The sequence below is a fragment of the Cryptotermes secundus genome, unplaced genomic scaffold, assembly GCF_002891405.2.
Source record: "Cryptotermes secundus unplaced genomic scaffold, Csec_1.0 scaffold989, whole genome shotgun sequence".
Lineage (NCBI taxonomy): Eukaryota > Metazoa > Arthropoda > Insecta > Blattodea > Kalotermitidae > Cryptotermes > Cryptotermes secundus.
In genome coordinates this window covers 168,994-190,475 of record NW_019738982.1, presented here as the reverse complement: position 1 = coordinate 190,475, position 21,482 = coordinate 168,994, and the positions used below count along the sequence as shown (strand labels likewise).

Here is a 21,482-nt window from a genome sequence, read left to right as displayed (position 1 = left end):
AACGTACAATATCTAAATTATTTACTAGGAAAAGAGACCTGGGAGCCTGTTCTTAAACAAAATGAGGCAAATGATGCATACAATGAATTTTTAGGCATCCTTCAGTACTATCACAATATAGCCATGCCTATAAAAATGGGTAAAAATTAAGCAAAAAAAAAAAATGGATTACCTTAGGCATAAGGGTATCAGGAAACAGACTTAGGACTCTTCATAGCTTAATTAAAGAAGGAAACACATCTGAAGAACTTAAAAAATACTATAACCAGTACATAAAAATATACAACAAAGTTATCAGTGAGGCTAAAAAATTAAACAACAACATGCGAATACGATCATCCGGGAACAAATCAAAAGCCATGTGGGATTTAATCAAAGAAGAATTAGGCAGTCAGCAAAAAGTTTCAAAGAACATTGAATTAGGAGTGAATGGAAGAACTATACAAGATCCAAAAGTTATAGCCAATGTTTTTAATGAATACTATACAAAAATTGCCAATCACATCCAGAGTAACAATCTGACAGCACAAAACAATGAAGACAGGATCAACACAATAAAATACAACAGCAATAGCATGTTCTTAACCCCAACCACTGAAAGGGAGGTGATAGACATAATTAAAACACTGGGTAACAAAAAATAAATGGGCATTGACAATATTCCAGAGTTCATTATTAAAAAATGCCATCCTCAAGTAGTAAATGCTCTAACATACATTATAAATCTGTCATTTTCATCTGGTTATTTCCCCAACCAACTAAAAATAGCAAAAGTGAAACCCTTGTATAAGAAAGGTTGTACTACAGGCCAGTGTCATTAATTTCAGTTTTTTCTAAAATAATCAAAAAAATTATGCACAATAGACTTTTATCATTCATAAATAAGTACAACATAATCAACAATAAACAGCATGGATTCTGCAAAGGAAAATCAACACATACAGCAATCACAGAATTTACAAAAACGGTTTACAAAGCACTAGATGAAAAAGAAACGAGTATAGAGATATTTTTGGATTTATCAAAAGCGTTCGACCTAGTAGATCATGATATAATGCTAAGTAAGATGGAAAGAATGGGAATACGAGGGGTTACACTAAGGTGGTTCCAAACATACTTAGAAAACAGAGAACAATTGGTAGAAATTACATACAGATGCAAAAAAACTAATAATAACATTAATTACCTATCCCGAAAGAGACCCATCAGCTATGGTGTCCCACAAGGTTCCGTTCTGGGACCAGTGTTGTATCTGTTACATAAACGACCTGGAGGCCGGCACAGAACATGGGAAACCTATTTTCTTTGCCGATGATACTAGCATTTTTATAGCAGGAAACAGTGCTATCGAAATTCAAAGGAAAACAAATGAAACAATAAACAAAATCACAGAGTAGTTTGAGAGGAATCGATTAACTATTAATAAAGAGAAAACAGTAGCAACAGCCTTCCATCATCCTCAAAAACTAAAACTTGAATGCCCTCCAATAAAGATTTATGACCAGTTATAAACTACACAGATCACTCAAAATTTTTGGGAGTCTGACTAGATAAGCATCTAAGATGGACTATGCGTATGCAAAAACTAGCAAACAACTTACGTAAAGTATGTTTTGGCCTAAGGGTAGTTAGAAGAGTAACTGGATGAGAGACTGTCCGCATGTTATATTATGCTCATTTCCAATCTTTATCATCATACGGACTGATATTTTGGGGCAACTTGGTAAATGCAAAATTGATCTTTAAATTACGGAAGAGAGCTATGAGAGCTATGATCCAGGTCCCAGAAACGACTAGTTGTAAACAAATTTTCAAATCATTACATATATTACATCTACCACCTTTGTACATATACGAAACTCTAATATACATAAAATCCAATTTGAATGATTTCATAACCAACTCAGGATTACACTCATACAATACAAGGAAAAAAGATGACTTGCACATCGTCCCATGTAATACAAGTCTATGCAAGAACAACTTTAACAATATAGGACTTCGACTGCTAAATCATCTGCCACGATATATTAAAGAAATACTGGTACTATATAAGTTCAAAAACGCTTTGAAAACTTACGTACTCAATCGTTGTATTTATAAAGTGAATGAGTTTCTCTCGTGTGAGACAAACACTAATCAATTATAATCACATAATTCATGAATAATCGGTTTTGGGAATCCCTACTGCGCAGTTTTCCTTTCTTTCTCCCAGCAACCAAGATAACACAGTCCGAGATATACCTGAATGGGCTATTCTGAAGAGATTGCAGATGCCAAGAAGCTGCACCAGGAAGGAAGAACGGATGTAGTGAGATGTTGCAGTGTAGAGTCTACAGTGAAACGTTATACCAGTGGTATCACCAAATTCACCAATATTATCTCGAAGGCCGCACCATAGCTTAAGCGGTTAGTCGCTGGCTTCCCACCGCTGCAGTCTAGTCAAGTGGGATTTGTGATGGACAAAATGGTGCTGGGGCAGGTTTTCCCCGAGTACTTCGGTTTCTCCTGCCAATCCTCATTCCATCAAATTCTCCATAAACATTATCACCAGTACAGGCACAATAGGACATATGGAAGCCGACATGCTGAGGGGACCTAATATGGATTCCACCTCAGACTATGTGAAATCTTAACTATTGTAATCTACTGTAATCTATTGTAAACAATTTTAAGTATTGTAACTTTATTCTCTTATTGTAATCAGCCAATGTACAGTAACTGACTTGTCCTATATAATGTAACAATGCTCTATAGAGACGAAATAAATACATACCTACATGGCACAACACTGAATTAAGTGGCCTGTAGAAATACATAACCTGGGGTTCTCAAACTTCATGCTGCAACTCCCTACAGTAACACATACACTTACACCTTCCAACAGCACCTCTGCTGGTAAATTAAACAAAACATGAGATTCTGCACATTGTTGCAGGACCCTATATAGCTTAACAGGTTCTTTACACCTGCAGCAAGCTATAAAATATTCCTGTACAGTCACAAAAAGTGCAGTTCTGCACACTGTCGAGGACCCTATCAGGCTGTACAGTGGCAGCAGGAACCTAAATAGCTATACAGTCTCTCTACACCTATAGTAAGCTAAAGGATGTTCCTGTATAGTAACAAAAAGTGCAGTTCTGCACACTGTTGCAGGTCCCTACCAGGCTGTACGGTGACAGTAGGAACCTAAATAGCTATACAGTCTCTCTACACCTACAGTAAGCTAAAGGATGTTCCTGTACAGTAACAAAAAGTGCAGTTCTGCACACTGTTGCAGGTCCCTACCAGGCTGTACGGTGACAGCAGGAACCTAAATAGTTTCACAGCCTCTCTACACCTACAGCAAGCTTTAAAATATTCCTGTACAGTCACGAAAAGTGCAGTTCTACACACCAGCCTGTATGGTGACAGCAGGAATCTAAATAGCTTTACAACCTCTCTACACCTACAGTAAGCCATAAAATGTTTCTCTGCATCCCCACTCCAAAAAAAGACATGTTCTGACAGTAACAGCTACATTTTCTGAAAGCAATTATATTAAATCATACCGACTTGCCAAACCCACTTGACATATGGTCATGACCACCTTGGAGGTCAGGACCCACAGTTTGAGAAACCACAATATAGATATCATTCACCTGAATTTCTTTACACTCTTCCCAATAAAGTACAGTGTACAGGGCAGGAAAATTCACTCAACACAGCGAACATAATACAAGAATCACAAGCAGCAGAATTCTTCAAATACAGTGGAACCTCACTTAACATGTATAATTTGTTCCAGAATCTTACTCGTAATGTGAAACACTCGTTAAGGGAAACAATTTTTCCCACATAAATTAACGTAAAATACGATAATTCGTTCCATGCCGAAAAGAATACTAAAAAAATTTTATGTATAACGTTTATTCAAAGAAAATTATATATACATTGTTAAGAAGCATGAATCATCTTCATATTTCCTTCTGTGCGGAATGAACCAACCTGGAATGCGAATTCGATTTGCAGAAAAAAAATCGAAATAAGTAGTTTATTATTTATGATACATATCTAATTCTTTTTACTAGAAAGCTGTCTAGCCATTTGTTTTTGCCAATGCTTCAAAATTTGGTGAAAATGCAACACAGCTTATCATTAAATAAATTTGTAGCGCGCATAGCCACTGCCTTATTAGGGTGATGCTTCTCAATGTATGATGCAACAGTTTCCCATGCTTTCAGCATTTCTCTTATTGCGCCAGATTGATGCTTTGCTGTTACCTCCTCCTCTGACAAACTCTCCTCCACAACTTCTTGCTGTGAAACACAATGCAACTCCAAATCGTGCAAATTGTTGATGTAGACCAACTGTATGTGCGTGCTAGATCAGCCACGCTCACACCTCGTTCTCGCTTTTCAATGATTTTACGTTTCATTTCTACGGGGACAATTTTGCAAGGATTATTAAACTTTGCACAAAAAAATTCACAAATAATATGTCTGAACACAAGTTTGGAAAAATGTGTGATCACAAGTGACACTAAGATGCTAGTAGAAGAAGTGCTAAACACAGACTGATATAGCAAGCACACAATCTCTCGTCACTCGTTATGTGAAACGTCACTTGTTAAGCGAGTCATTTTTTTACAATTTGTTTTGCTTGTAATGTGAATTACTCATTATGAGAGGTGCTCGTTAAGTGAGGTTCCACTGTACTGTTATACAGAATTTTGGAACATTCTAGAAAGACTAGATTTGTCAAGTTCACAGCGATTCCTGGAATGTGAGAAATAACACCTGGAAGAGTAGGTGGTCTGAAAAGTACAGCAATTCTTCACATGTTGTGTGTAGGTCCATTATGAAGAGGAAAGAACCCAGCCCCTTGAAACTTTCTCTTTTCTTCTAGCAGGGAATAACAGGTGGGGTGTACTGTCTACAAATGCAGGACAGTGACATTTCCAGTCATTCTGGCTGTGCTTAGCTTTAACATCTTCTGCAAACATTCACATCATGGACCCAGACGCTTGTGATAAAACTCACTGCATGGAACAAAATAATAAACACCTAGAGCAGAAAAGTAATTTGCAATGTGTACAAGTTCATGGAACAGAAGGCAGAATGGGGACCTCTTCTACATTAAGCTGAAGTAATGGGTATGTCTTGTTGCAGCAGCATGTGGAGGATTCTGAAAGTGGGGGGAATGGAATGCTGTGGCAGGTGAATTGTTCAGTACACCATATGTGGTAAACGTGTAAGTCACAGGATAATCAGATTTCATGTCACTGAAGATTAATGTACAACACTAAAAGCAATAAATCCGGTTCTGAAATATAAACTAAACTTCTGGTGATATATGAGTGGTCCATACAAAATGTAAGAAAGGCAGGCTTCATGTCAAATAAATACATGGAGAGGTGAATAGTGCTGATACAAATGCAGTGATCTCAAACCAAAGTTACCTTACTTGTGAGTATCAAAAGAATTATATGCGATGTAAGGATGGCCAATAATGTGCCCCAACAGGATGGATGGATGCATGCTTCTCACATATAACCAGTCTCAGGTCTCCTTACACCTGTGCTGAGGGGACCAGACTGTTCTTTGTTCTTTTCAATATACTCCACTAATATTTAAATCATGTCTAAAATCCTATGCTTATCATAAGTGAAGAACAAGCCTAGTATATGTTAATTCAAGTCAGTTTTAGTTCAAATCATGCAGATTATCACCATTCTCATCTCAATGCAGTGTGAAAGTTTTCAAATAAAAATAAGTACATGGAAAATATTTTGTGGTCAGCTAGTACCTAGAATTTTTAGCCAACTCTTTTCTTGTTACCGCTTCTAGCACCCTCTTGGCATGGTTCATGCTAAACGTTGAAAGGGTATATGCCTAAAGGGAGAGCAAAAACCGCCACTCTTCTCAGAGAATAAAAACGAATACACCATTGTCTGATTTGCCATTTGGGGGAAGGGCATAGCCACCCTAATAGCTACACGCTTATTTTGTACTCCTGCTCTACAGAATTTTTGTTAATTCCTGATAAATGACTGGGAATTATAATGCTGAAAGAAAAAGGAAACTGCACTTCTTGTCGGCATAAAGCATTTTACTTTTGTGCACAATTTACTAGGTTGGCTTGAGACGATACCATTGGAGAGGTGGCGCCACGTTCCCCACTGCCCTTCAGTTCAGCCGTCCCAGATTTTAATCCAACAGTGAACGCATGCCATACGTAGGGCGGTTTGGATTATCAATGCTATTTCTTTATACTGCTTGTGGAATGGCATTTATCATAAGAAAAAAAAAACTTTCTTTCAGATACACATCTACAATGTATTTTGCCAAAGCACAAAAATAAGCATTTCCTACACAAATAAAAATTAATAAAAGAAGGTGGCCGCCCACACGATACGTAATGAGTTCGCCAGTCTTCGTTTCTGACTGTACCACGTCTGTGGGTTCAGTGCCGCCATTTTGACATCGTACCGGAAAAGTAATTTGCTGTTTATGGTCTGCAGCCGACAAGATTATACACTTCAGTCATTACATAACTTCTGCATATAAACATTGTGCCTGAATGTATATTGCACTAAGACTGCAACAATCTGTAACCTAATTTGGTGTGGAGCACTAATACAACTGCTGCCTCGTGTCCCATATCACAATCTCGCCCACACCCTTATATACTGTAGTAATTAGTAACAGGACTATACTTCACTAATTTGATTCGAAACCTATGAACACATACCAATGCCGTATGAAATACAAAACCGCTCCCTGAACTACACAATGTTCAATATATTCATTATAACCGGTATCTTGTCACTCCAACCTCTGCCTGAATATTTCAAACATGTTGGTTACGCTACTGTAAGAAATACTTACTTCAAATCCATCGGATTTGGCCCACACATTTCCATCGTGTCCTGCGATTGCTGCTTTTGTCACACAACGAGAAGCTAGCAATTGCTTATCAACGTAATCCTGCCAGCTCATGATGCACACAAAAATAATGAAACCGTCAAGAGACAAAGTTCCACACACACAAACTTCGCCCGATCACTACCGTTGCTGAAAGAACTAGTGCGCACACTTCACATTCAGTTTCTTGTATTACTCCGCAACTTGAGTCATGTGTATTTATAACTTTCGAGTTATAAAAAAATTAATTGTGTATTCTCTTCCACAATTTTCTTTGTAACTCTATTTCCATCACTACGATCAAAATACATTCTGTGAATTAACCTATAGGACTACTTTACTTCGGAAACTTGTTCCGGTTGCGATACGATTCTTCAGCACATTTTAACACCAGATGGCATCTCAATACGGAACGCCACAACCAATCACATCGCTTTAACTGGATTACGTACTTTACTAACCTGTTCGCCAAACCGGGCTTTCCATTGTTTGTAGCCTACAAGTTTTTAAATCCTATGGGCTTATTCCTTTATCATCATCACTTTCACTGATATGTGAATTCATAAAGTATTTAATACAAGGCTGAGTTAAATTGTAAAATATTTAATATACATCTTTCAGTATGACAATTTCATCTTGTTGCAGCAAACATGCATCTAAAACTGCTGAACATCACTTATCGAAAATAAACGTATAGTTATAAAACACATTATAAAAACTAGATCTAAATCTCAAAGAGACAAACTGATCCACACTTATCTAATTTTACTCATTTGTTCATGAGACTGAATTTCATAGTATCAACACAAAGGACAAGGATTTGTCTGGGTTATAACACATATATCATAACAAGAAAAACCACTGTTTGCTGGACTTCGATTAGGAAATTTTGATCTTTATTTCCAAAAATTTCTTCCCACTGGTAGTCTGGCCAAAATATGCCTGTAAATACAGAAAAGCATTTTTAGCATAACCATCCAAAATCATACAAAACAGACCCTGTGACAAGATATCAGTTCACTAAAAGTAATCCAAGATCAAACAGGGTTTCAACATTTAAAAACAAAAGATAACTAAGCTTTCTGAGATTTTATTAATATGCTAAATAAGGTCGTACAAAATCGGTACTCTCCCAATCTAATTTTAATCATATCTCGTCTCCTGCACCTTTTCTGGTTAAAATACCCTTTCCAAAACCCAACTAAACATTTGCCTAGACAACAAAACACCTGAATATGCAAACATAACATGGAGTTATTGCTTGCACATCTAAAGATACATTCTCTTTTCACTTTAGCCACCACCTGAACTGCGAACCATTCTGTTGTCTTTTGATCATGCAAGTCCATCAAGGCAAAACTTAATGCAACACAATGCACAACATATTTTGGAAGAGAGCACATTCTACTATCTACCCAGAAAAGCACAAGATGTGCAAGATAAGAATGGAGAAACTGTAGAAGCTTTGTTATGTCCAAGTGCAACTGCATCCATGTAGGCTGCTTGGGAAGAGATATAACTAACATTTTGAAACTTGAACTTTCCTCCAGCTCTGAGAGATACAATCCACAACAAATATTTTAATAATTAAATTAACCCTTCACTTACAGAAATTCAAGTATAACACAATGGAATCAAAATGAAAATTCAACCATTCGACCTACAAATTAATGACACCTGTTTAGTTTTAAAAACACGACACGGCCAATACCAAGAGACTGGTCCTTTCACGGACCAAGCACAAGTCGAGACAGGAACCTGTTGAAACAGATTACTGTCGTAAACAAGAGGTTAGACTCCGTCCACTTCACCGTAATTTGGAGTCTTGTAGAGAGGAATCCAGAGCAGCACAGTCTCTGGATACTTCAAAAATAAGAACTCATTGCATGCCAGCTCGGTATGAAATGAGAAATCGCAAGTCACAAATCGTGGCAGTCCAGAAAACCTTAGGGTGTGACCAGAATCTCGATACTCACACCATGAGAACGCAAGACAACACAGAACAGCACTAGACTTAGATTAAGTCTGCTACATTCATCGGCATCTCATCAATGTGGGTATTGTAGAATTGTTCAATGTCCTTCAGAGTACGCTTATCATCTTCAGTGATAAAATTTATAGCAACACCTTTCCTGCCAAAACGTCCACCACGGCCAATTCTGAAAATAAATTAAAATGCACTAAGTAATATAACAATTACTTATCTTGCCACACTGACAATTTCCTTGAAAGAATATTTTACATCACCATGCAGAAAAAACTGTTAGTCTCTTGCAAAGTAAGGGACACCAAAGATTTAAATCAGCAAGTGATTTACATACCTATGAATATAATTTTCACGGTTTGATGGTAAATCGTAGTTGATAACTAAGGACACCTGTTGTACATCAATACCACGGGCCAGAAGGTCAGTGGTGATCAATACTCGGCTAGATCCTGTTCGAAATTGTCGCATGATTAGATCTCTCTCGCGTTGTTCCATATCTCCATGCTGAAACCAAGGAAGTTTATACTATGTGGAGCACTCAGCATAGATGACACAAGTTTTCATATGCTCACATGTGGTGGTGAGGACAGCCTCACATATCAGTCACCCATTACCTCCAGGAATATACCTCACATACCGGTCACCCTTTACCTCCAAGAAGATACCACACACTCATTTTGATATCACAAATTCAAGCACTTAAGATCTGTGATATCCTTATTGTTAGTAATGCCGGCTTCAAAGCTGAGAAGAAAATTTTAAATAAAATGGCTACAGAAGGTATGCAACCCTTAATAGAGTAAATCCATGAATGAAATACATAAAAACAAAACATGTGCAAGAGAAAATTGATCCTATCAATAGCACATTGACCTTATCAATGGAAAATGTTCCTTTAAAAACAGACACCAAGGGTTTTCACTAAAAAATAACATTCCCTTCGACAGTGCCACAATCTGAGCCTTAACAGACACAAGTTATCAAAGCAGTACACCTCTGTAATTCATTTTTATTGATGACCAACTTTCCCATAGACATAAAATTTTTTAACCAGTAAAGGAATGCCACTGTTAATCTTCAATACTAACTAGACACGCATCTAATTTACTTACTGTTCATTTAATATCAGTTCCTCAGACTGTGTCAGGTTAAAATTGCTCAGTTTAAACCCTGCCAAGTTTGAATATTCCTGTCAGTACAATGACCAACTTATAAATAAATAAAAAAAAAAAAGAGTTAAAAAAATTATAGGCTTTCTCAATGCACAACCCCGACCACTTTAGAAACTGATATCTTTTATGTGGGCATTCTGATGATAACCCATACTGAAATGAGATAGCAATAATTCTAGGCTCTTCAAGATATACAGAAATATCGAAAAGTCGTGCACATCACACTAAGCAATTATATTTTGCTGGTTTAAAGCACAAACTACAAGACATACAGCACTTTCTATTAATGTTTATAACCTTACATCTTAGAAATGCAAAATGAAATCATGTCTTTACAACATATGCTCAAAATGGCTTCCCTGTTCAGCAATGCACGTGAAAGCTCTTTTTACCATGTTTGAGGCCACTTTGTGGAGCACCTGTAAACTGATGCTGTTAATCGCCATTGTAGTGTTCCTCTTGAGGCTATCCAGAGTATGCGGATTGTTTTTATAGACAATTCCTTTGAGGTACCACAAAAGGAAGAAATCTGCGGGTGACAAACTGGATGAACGTGGGGGCCGCAATCCTTTCAAAATGAGATGGTCACCAAAAACCCGTGCAAGAACAGCATGGTTTCATTAGATGTGTGACATGTGGCACTGTCTTGCTGCAACCAACACTCATATTCATCAACTTGGAAAAAGCACAATAAACTATGTAATGACTTGGTACAGTGGACAGCCTCACTGTTGTTTCAAAGAAAACTGGGTCCACTATTCAATGTGATACAGCACACCACACTCCAATTTTCTAACAATTTGCAAGTAACACATGGATATTCAGATGACCAAATCCTATTGTTTTGATTGTTCACTTAGCGACTGAGGTCAAACCACGCTTCATCAGTGAAGAAAACCCAATCAAACTCTTAAATTCCATGAGAACTCATTCCTGGGAAAACGACATGTCTGTCACGCAATAAACAAAGCTATACTGGAGATGTTGTATGACCGATATGCGACAGTGTTTCTACTCGTTGTTAGTACTCCTACAGTACCATCTAGCGGTAGGAGATATAATTATATTAACTGCAATACAATTTATAATAACTTTTAGTTTGATGTGCGCGACTTTCCAAACTCCCTGTATATGAGCATTTAAAAACGGTTCTTCTGGGAATTAACATCATGAGGACAGATGCTCACAAACAATTTGGAGGCACCTGCTGCCTTCATCTTCTGTTGTAGAATTCTAATTCTTGCAACCTTAACTAACTTCCCTGTCTGCGGTTTGTCATTCACCAATGCTCTGTCCAGACTGCCACACCACATGAAGTTCAGATAGCAACACACTGTGATAAAACATATTCCTCTTTCAGAACACACTCTGAGCTTGAAATTATTTCTTCCGTCACTAGACATCGCACACAATTCTTTGAAATCTGAAGATTACTTGTTACTTATTTCTTTAGAGTGAAATATTGTATACTAACATGGTACCGCAAAAAATGGCTTGGGCTAGCAGGTTAACAACAGAGCTGCTGCCAGTGAGGGTTACATTACCTTCCTTGGGAACACCAATGAAAATCCGCCAGACCTCAAAAGATGACAGAGAGGTTAATATTCGCCAGAACAGCATGACATTCGTAATACATAACACTAACTGGTAGGATGGAGAAAAGCAGTGTCTGAAAATGTAGCATTTTCTTATGCCCTGAAGTAGAACATGAAGAGTTGAGTTTAAATTAAATGTGAACACAATGGGTGTCTGCCATTCCTCAAATGATCTGCAGTTTTCTGTCACACAAACAGCAAGCAGGCATGTTACAATTACTTATGTAAATGAGTCACATTATGATTCAATGACAAAAAGAGCAGCCCAGGTCACACAGCATCGAAAGATAGGACTCATCAATAATGAACTGGGAAGAATGGCAAGGACAATTACTGACTTTCTGGATGTAATCTATTGGCCAATTTTTATTTAAAACAACATTTTGGAGACTGTACCGTACCTTCCTCTTCAGGTAAAAAAAATTAGTCTATGGGGGTCAACTGATGGAGCCTTATCTGCAGACCTAAGCAGACTGCTTGCTTGCTTCTTCATGTTGGATTGTTGCCTGTTCTTCAACCATCACTGGACAATCAACAGACTACTAGGTATTACATCCCAGAGGGCAGATCTCTTCATTGGGCTCTTTAGTATAGCAGAAATCCAGTGCAATTCATATGTACATCAAATTCCAATGCACTAAACTTACTGCTTCTCAACACCAGGTTCACTTTCATTAATCCTATTACGAGATTAATTGGTGGAATAAAACTTTAATAGACAGTATATACAGTTAAAAGTCATCCCTGTGCTTAATTAGTTAAGCACTAAACCACGAAGATGTATTGGGGAGTGGAGTTAGCTCCACCTTTCTTAACCTTGGTACTAGATGGAGGTGAGTGGTCAGCTTCATACCCTACTGTTTTACGCCTGGGGAAACTCCCCGGTAACCACTGGATAGGAGACTGGGTGGGCCCCAGATCTGGAAGCTGTGGAGAAAAATCTGCACTGCTGGGAATTGAACCCCGCACACCCAGCCCATAGCCTGTCACTAAACTGACTTAGCTATAAAGACCATATCAGACTAAAAATGTGAACCCACTTTAGGCTAGTCTCTGCAATACCAGGATCACCTTCCCCTACGCACAACCCAGGCTTGATTTCAACATGCCTAAAAAGTCATTTACCCAGGATTTCTTGATGAACACTCATTCTCGTCTTAGACACTGCAGAAACTATGTATTTTCATTCTACTGAAAATCTCATTTACAACTAAGATTTTCTTGAACAACACCACAAATTTGGGTATGTAGCTTTCCATGGCTAGGGGCCACCATAACTTTCACAGCTTCCTCTTCCTTCTGCACACCGACGCAAGGATGCAGCGCACAAGTGACTGTTTATGTGTGAAGTACTGGGTAAGTGCTCTGCTATGTATAAACTGAAGGTAAGCATTTACATTCTACAACCTTCCACAGTTAGAAAAAACTAAAAATAATTCAAAAAGCAGAAGAAATAACAAATTGTGCTGTAAGTCGAAAATAAAATGAAAAACTAATGGTTTTCTTACATCAAGGAAAGAAATCAACACAAAGAGCAATACAGCAGAAATGTCCATGGTTCACAATTTGATGCAACACGTTCTGCATGTTTCTTTGGTGCCACTTAGATCATCTACACTGTAGAATGCAACAAAATCAATATAGATTTACTCGTGGATGACTCTAATCCACATTTAATTCACTAAAATATGCTGGGTGCAGATAGATATATGTTACAACACTCTGTGGCAGATAGATGGGTTGACTCTGATCATATTTTGTTATTACACCCTTCCCATGAATGTGCGCTACATGTCTGTTCCTCCTGTGCCCCACTGTGTGTGTATCAAGTGCTGATTTGTGTTCCTTGGTACATTACATTACTCCACCTTCCCTCTCCTTCAGGGCCTAACAATTATTTTACTAGATACATTAACCACCAACCCCATCACCAAATGTGTATGTCTCTGCCAATCCTGTCACGTGACAAGTTACTGCCAGTGTGTACATAAGTGCTGTTTTCTCCTGAAGATGTCATTTGAATACAGACACATGCTGAGTTGCTTGTCAAGTTGTTCTCTTCCGATACATGATACGAAACAAACAATCAGGAAGACCTGTTTTTAAATTTTAAATGTTAAATTAAGTGTAGTGTGACAGATACGTGAGTAATACACCTGATGATGGCTGTTTGTGGCCGAAACATGTAGTGTGTAAATGAGAGTAAAACGAAAAGACCTATAATATATGGTTTGCACTGAAGACGGAGTTTGTATCATGTATCGTATGGAGTGCAACAGGATGCTTAAATATAATATTGTTCTCTTCCATTTCAAACATAAAAATGTAAAGTTGTCTCTGCGCTTAGCTAATTAAGCACTACACCATGAGTGTGTATGGGGAAGAAGATTTATAGATCCACAATTTCTTAAACTCAGCACTAACTGGAGGTGAGTGGTCAGCTTCAAGCCACTACCAATTTACCCCCATGGGAAAGCGCCTCCAGAACCCAGTGGATAGGAGGTTGAGTGGACCCCAGAGCCGGTCTCAACATTGTGGAGAAGACAAAATTCTTGACCCCACAGGGACTCGAACTCCTTTGTTGTCCAGCCTGCAGCCAGTCACTATACTGAGTATGCTTTCCCAACTCCTTCCATTTAAAACATAAAGTTCAAAATCCAGTCTTCATGGAAGAATAACTGGCAACCGCATACGACATTCCTGTATGGGGGCATGGTTGCAAATGTATTAGACATAAATGTAACACATTAAGTTACCATGGCAGACACAGTGAAGTCGCGTCTGTGCATTTGCTCAGTCAGCCAATCCACTTTACGGCGAGTGTTGCAGAAGATCACGGCCTGAGTGATACTCAACGTATCATACAAATCACACAAGGTTTCCAGCTTCCAATCCTCCCGCTCAACAAATACAAAGAACTGCTTGATACCTATAAACAGAATTGTCAATAAATTTCAATTGCACTTTATACATGATTCTAGCATATTTTAAACTTTAACGGACAAATGTTATATATATTTATAGCAAGTACCACCCCGTGTTGGCTGAATGTTATATTTATATGAGGCAGGACACGTGCTCCCTTTGGGAGAGCTGACAGTTTAATCTTGGGTCTGAAACCAAAATAAACCCACCCAAGTTCATGTCAGAATGAAATCGTATATCACGTACTGGTTTCGATACTATTTACTATGACTGTTTATGACCTGGTTAGCCAAATAGAGCCCAGCTTTGTTTTGAGAACTGAGGACTAAATATTCATCTGTTCTCTGTTAGTGCTTCAAGAGCTTTCAAGGAAGTGTGACGTATTCAAGGACTGGTTTTCAGTAGCGAATTATCAGTCATGAAGTCAGTGTTGGATTGTCATATATTTCTTTATATATCATTTTTATTTTGTGTCTTGGAAAAGGTATAAACCCACTGAGCCAGTATTACTTTGTCAGTAAAAGGCATCTTCGCCACTGTGACTTTCAGTATCAGTGTTGGACTGACACTCTTTTCGACTAGTATTACAATTACTTTGAATCACTATTTTGCGGGTATTACTAACAGGTGAGTGTGTCCCTTTGTCAATCAAAGTAATTTATTCGATTCAGCTGGAAACCCCCATCCGCCAAGATGATTCTTCAATCCCACGAGTCGAATATCACGGTCAGTGGCGTTTTTCGGAGGAGGCAAAGTTCATCTGGGGCCCAACTGAATCGACTGGAGCTCAAACATTCACAACACTGGCCAACCAAAAGGAAACTAAGACATCGTGTGTGTTCGCTAAATAATAAAAGCAGGAGCACCATTTTCTATTGTAAAAAAGTGTGATGTTGGGCTGTGTTGTGGACTGCTGCGAGAAGTGGCACATACGTGTCAGAGCGAGGTATAGTACTCTGTGAAGTGACGCTGTTCAAACTCGTGTACAGCCTAAACAAAATATTATTGTATACAGTGTGATTATATTTACAATATCACCATGATTCAAGGCTGAAGAAAAAAACAACAGGTAAGTCCTTTGGAATTTCATAACATATATAATAAAGATTATATTTTGCATTTCATGACAAAATAATCAGTTAATTTTCATTTGTAAAACTTGCTCTTTTATGTATATGTAGAAAATTTTATTGTCTTTCAGGTTCTTTTTAGTTCATATTTCTATGTTGCATAGAACGGAAAATATGCAGTCTTTTCTGAAAGTCTGCAATGTTAAAGACTTAGGGCCATTTAAATTCCAGCCGTAGAGGGGCTGCTGGCAGTTTAAAAGTCCGTATGTTAAAGGTTAATGTGCTGATATTCAAAATTATCCATCATCCACTATTTCCGAAGCAAGACCAAGACCAAACCATAACATACATCATACAGCTATCATGTAGCAGTTTCTCAATCACATCATCCAACCAGTGGTTCAGTGACATCTGGAGTTATTAACCCTTTCTCTCTCTCTCTCATCTGAAGCACTTCCCTGACCAGACTTACCATACCACTTAAGACCCGCAGGCACAGGGGGCTTACTTACGCATGGAGCTGAGCCCTTCTGGAGGAGCCACCAATTCTGCAGCTACTCAAGAATTTCCCAGCATTTTATGGAACCCGAAGGTTCATTACCATGTTCAAAAGAGCCCTCCACTGGTCCCTATCCTGAGCCAGATCAATCCGATCCTATCTCTCTAAGATCCATTTTAATATTGTCCACCCACCTACACCTTGGTCTTCACAGTGGTCTCTTTCCTTCTGGCTTTCCCACCAATATCCTATATTAATTCTTCTTCCACCCATTCGTGCTACATGACCTGCCCACCTCATCCTCCTTAACTTGATCATTCTGATTATACTTGGAGAAGCGTACAAGTTATGAAGTTCCTCATTATGCAGTTTTCTCCAACCTCCTGTCACTTCATTTCTCTTCGGTCCAAATGTTCTCCTCAACACCCTGTTCTCAAACACCCTCAGTCTATGTTCCTCCCTTAATGTCAGAGACCAAGTTTCACACCCATACAGAACTACAGGTAAAATTGTAGTTTTGTATATTCTAATTTTTATGTTTTTGGACAACAGACGAGAAGACAAAAGGTTCTAGACTGAATGGTAGCAAGCATTACCCCACATTAGGTGGGTCCTGACAACACGGTATGGCGCGTCCTCAGGTTGCGGATGGAGGAGACGCCCTCCAGTCTTGGAGGGAAGCAGTATACTGAATAAGCAGTCGCAGACAGCCGACAAGGGGTGGCCCTCCAGCTTGGGGGTTGGGCGTAGGGCTAACAACTCCTCACCGTAAAAAATCATTGTTACGAAAATGAACACAACGCGTCGGACAGGGGGCTTAAAATGCTTAAATACTTCCAGACTGAAGAAGAATAATTACTATAGGCACCACTTGCTTCAAAATTAAAAACCTCTGCATTTTGCACATGCAATAGGTTTCATACACCTCTCAGAATATAATGTAGTTACTTCTCTAAACAAGAGTTAAAACATCTGTTACTGTAATGGAAATACTGTGAGATTTGTGTGGTAGAACTGAATTTTTAAATATTCTTTACACAAACCTGAGGCTTCAGATGGTTGAAACTGTGTAAAGTTACAATCATTTCAATTTGAACATTTCTGGAAAACTTTTATACAAATTTCATCCATCCTGAGGTTCATTTAATTGGATCCAGGTTAATAACTCAGCACAGCACTTCTGTCAATGTTTTGGCGGAGGAACAGGCTTTATGCTGTCTATACCCATGGTAACTTAAAGTTAATTTATAAAAAGCGTTCTGAGTTTTTCCTGCGACTGCATTTACTGCTGACCAGCCCTCACTTTCTAGTAGGTATTTCTTTGGTGGGACTTGGAAGTCAAAAAGAGTTAACAAAAGAATGGTACAAATGGATCTGAAAGAAACTGGCACACCACCAAACACGTTCAAGGCACGATGTTGTCTCTTCAATACTGAGCAAAAGCTGAATACTAAAATATTTTTCTAGACAAATGGCTTACAGATGGCAGTGGTGTTGTCAGCCTTACATGCCATCCCCCTTTTAGCATAACAAGATTCCTGGTACTCATTTCTGTTAGAGGTTGAGTCAAACCACAGGCCCAGTGCAGCTGGAAAGATTAGGTCAACTGAAAAATCCAATGACCTCATCAGGAATCAACCCACAACTTTCCAGCTTGTATCATAGTGCCTCAACCAACTATGCTACCACATGCCTGTTGCAGAGACAACATATTTGAGAAAGGCCTTTCCCAATACAAAGGGCCAAAATATTTCCAAAAGGAATACAACACTCGTACCACTTGAAATCTCAATGTAAACAATATTCAATATACCTTCCAGGGTCAACTCTTCCTTCTTGACCAAAATACGGATAGGATTCCTCATGAAGCAAGAAGTAACCTCCAGTACATCTGAGGGCATAGTAGCTGACAACAAGATGACCTGAAAACAAAGAATTGTCACAAGATTACTTCCATGTGCTACCAACAGAAAGGGTCTCCACTAAGCAAGTAGACAACCAAGCTGTGGTTCTATGGAAATACTGTTCTCTCTCTTCCAGATTATACAGTGCTACAGCTTACATAAACATACCTCCACTCAATTTCTAACTACACAGCTTCAAGTTTTATGGCGCCATATACACAGCAAACCTTTGCTAATACGGTTACAATAAATCCAGATCAAAATATGAAAAATGCTCTTCACAGTTGAGTACGTGCTCTAAAATAAATAAGGCCGATGAGTCACCTGTCTGTTTAGACAAAACTTGACAGTTTCTTCAAACCCACAATATTATGTTCAGAAACAAGTACAACTTCTGAGCCTTGTATTGATGAATAAATTTATTGTCTTTCTATAGTTTTTAGCCTTCCAGTGCAGGGCGACGTACATAGCACGTCGGCATTTGAATGCCACATCTCGCTGGGCGACATCGTGCGTCGTGCTGCTTTTCATGTAAAGTAATACTTTTGCTATGAAATGAAAGAGGAAATTTCTATCATTTCGTATATTCGTTATCCCACTTTGAACTTCCTGGGGTATTTTTTTTTTTTCATTAGAAGTCTCTGAAGAAGTTTTCTAGCTCGCCGTCTAGGGTACAGTATTGCCGTACAAATCTATCTCCATCTGTTGGAGAGTTAGGAACTAAATATGCTAGGTTTATGGTCTGTGATCTTGCGTGTTGATCGAAAAAAAAAATCGATTTCCATTCAGCCAGTGATGAGTGCTGCCTCTTGAACGGAATGAGAAACCACATGTAGAAAACCTAACAAGAAAGATACGTGACACTGACCTCTCATATGACAGCAGTTGGAAATGATGAACAAATGCCTTGTTTGCATTCCTTGAGGTTCCCTTTTGTTCCACATAGCTAATGCAGTTTGCATGTAGCAGCCATGGCTGGAACAAGCAAGAGATGTTCGTGTGTGTTGAGTGATGAGGACATACAGTGTTTGGTTGAAAGTGATTCGGACCAAAGTCTATCAGATTCAGATTTTAACACTGAAAACGAGTTAGATGATCGTGCCTTGATTGATGCTGTTGGAAATGAGGGCAGCGATGAAGATGACAGTGCAAATCAAGAATTCGTTTGGGAGGATATGCAGAACTATTGGGGTCACAGAGAACATTTCACGGGCAGTGTTGGAGCTCAAGGCCCTGCGAAAGATGTAACGGAAATTGTGGACGTTTTCGAGTTGTTTTTCGACAAGGAACTTATTGAGACCATAGTCGCAGAAACAAATAGATATGCGGAGCAGTTTCTACGGGGGTGTGAACCATCAGTAAGGTCGCATTCTAAGGCATGGAAACCTGTGACAGAGGGAGAGATTTATGTTGTCTTGGGTTTGTTCATGCTCATGGGCATTGTACAGAAACCAACTTTTCGGTCTTACTTTACAACAAAAAGAGCAATTTCAATGCCAGGATTTAGAGACATTATAACGCGAGACAGACTGGAGCTAATATGTAAATATTTGCATTTCGCTAACAATGAAAACATCAGCACTTTTGAAGGACCAAAAGACTTTTCAAAATTTACTCAGTAATTTTCCATCTCAATAAGAAATTTCAGGAACTCTGTCTCCCAAACCAGGACATATAAGTTGACGAATCTATGACACTTTGGAAAGGCCATCTGTCTTTCAAACAGTACCTCCCTCTGAAGGTAGCCAAATTTGGAATTAAAACTTACAAGTTGTGTGACTCCACCACGGGGTATTTATGGTCATTCATCGTATATACAGGCAAGGATACAGAGCTTGACTCCCCCTTGATCACAGCAGACACCAACAAAACTTGAGCCATTATCCTGAAACTGGTAAACCTCTCCTGAATCAAGGTCGGACTCTGTGGGTAAATAATTTTTACAATTCCCCAACTCTGGCCAGGGTACTGAAGATAACGCACAAGACCGACTGTGTTGGCACTCTGAAATTGAATCGTAAGAATGTGCCTCCAAAAGTGAAAAAACACTAAACTAAAAAAAGGCGAAATCGTGGCACAACATTCTGGACCCGTTTCTGTCACAAAGTGGTTCGACAAAAAAATAGTCACCATGATCTCCACCTATCACAGTCACGACACCAGGACTGTTACAGTTAGAGGCAAGGAGGTGGCGAAACCAGTTTCAGTATTGGACTACAATAAGTCAATGGGAGGGGTCGATTTGAAGGACCAGCTGCTTCACCCTTATTTGATCGAGAGGAAGCGCACGAATAAGTGGTACATGAAGCTGTTTCGCAGGCTCCTAAATGCCTCAATTCTGAATTCAATGATAGTGTACAGGAGTAACACAGGCACACGAATTCAGCAATTACCATTCAGAATTCAGTTGATTGAGGGCCTGTTCGTGAAATATGCGAGTGCGTGGAACATAAAGTGCCGGGTTCACATCCATCAGACAACACAGTGCGCCGTCTAACAGAACGACATTTTATCAGCAAGATTCCTCCAACGGCAAAGAAATCTAGACCATAGAGAAAGTGCGTTGTGTGTCAGAAGCATGGGAGGAGAAGGGACACAGTGTACTGGTGTGATGCGTGCGGCGTGGGCCTCTGCATTGAGTGTTTCCGCGACTACCACACACGACTGAATTTTTAAGGTAATGCAATACTATTTTCATAATTTTTATACGCTTACTGGCCCAAAAATAATTTTAAAGTAGTGTGGATCAATACTCCAATTCTATATACTTCTCTGGATGTTGTGTGAAAATCTGAAAAACAAAACTCCAGTTTTCCCCAATTTATTAGGCATTAAGTTAAGTGCTGCATTCTCCGATTTAATTATTTAAATAGCCGCCGGCACTGGAGTGGAAAAACGATTTAAACGCCCCCGGCACTGAAGGGTTAAATAAAGGCTCTACAGTGATATTTAATTATTTTCATCAGCATGACTTACATCATTAAATTTTCCATTTATTTGTGTTCTAAGCCCTTTTGTCTTTTAGGGCTACCTTCTGCATTACTAATCTGGATAATCGTTTAATCCAAATGACCTCCACCCTATTAATCCAGATTAGCAAGGGTTTACTGTATATATAACCATCAATCGTTTTAAAGATTTAATACAAACAATGAACAAGCACTTTCCTTGAATCTCTCTTGATTGCAGATTACTGTTTATGTTCAAATTTCAATATATGGAATCAACACGTATTTCTAGACAAATGCACATTCCAGAACAAAGAGGTATCCCTCGGCTCTCAAGCATAATTCACTATCAAGAGAACTGTTTGTAAGGTTAAAATTTCATAAATCAAAGATGATATTCCCACTGCTTTACAGGTAAGTCACCAATTCATTTCCCCAAGTCCCACAAAAATCCACAAATACATTTTAGTGTATGTT

General features: G+C 38.7%; 2 protein-coding genes across 2 annotated transcripts in view; both read right to left on the bottom strand.

The window, feature by feature from the left end:
- Window positions 1-7,187, bottom strand: part of LOC111871535 (profilin) — a 61,001-nt gene extending 53,814 nt beyond the window's left edge. Inside the window, exon 1 of the mRNA XM_023864703.2 lies at window positions 6,870-7,187. Within this exon, the coding sequence (XP_023720471.1) occupies window positions 6,870-6,980 (111 nt within the window). The 5' untranslated portion in view covers window positions 6,981-7,187. The remainder of the gene's footprint in view (window positions 1-6,869) is intronic.
- A 582-nt stretch (window positions 7,188-7,769) lies between these two features.
- LOC111871534 (eukaryotic initiation factor 4A-I) overlaps window positions 7,770-21,482 on the bottom strand; it is a gene marked incomplete at its 5' end in the record, with an annotated part of 34,172 nt that continues 20,459 nt past the window's right edge. The window contains 5 exon segments of the mRNA XM_023864702.2: window positions 7,770-7,847; window positions 8,882-9,064; window positions 9,227-9,396; window positions 14,416-14,588; window positions 17,967-18,075. Of these exon segments, the coding sequence (XP_023720470.2) occupies window positions 8,920-9,064; window positions 9,227-9,396; window positions 14,416-14,588; window positions 17,967-18,075 (597 nt within the window).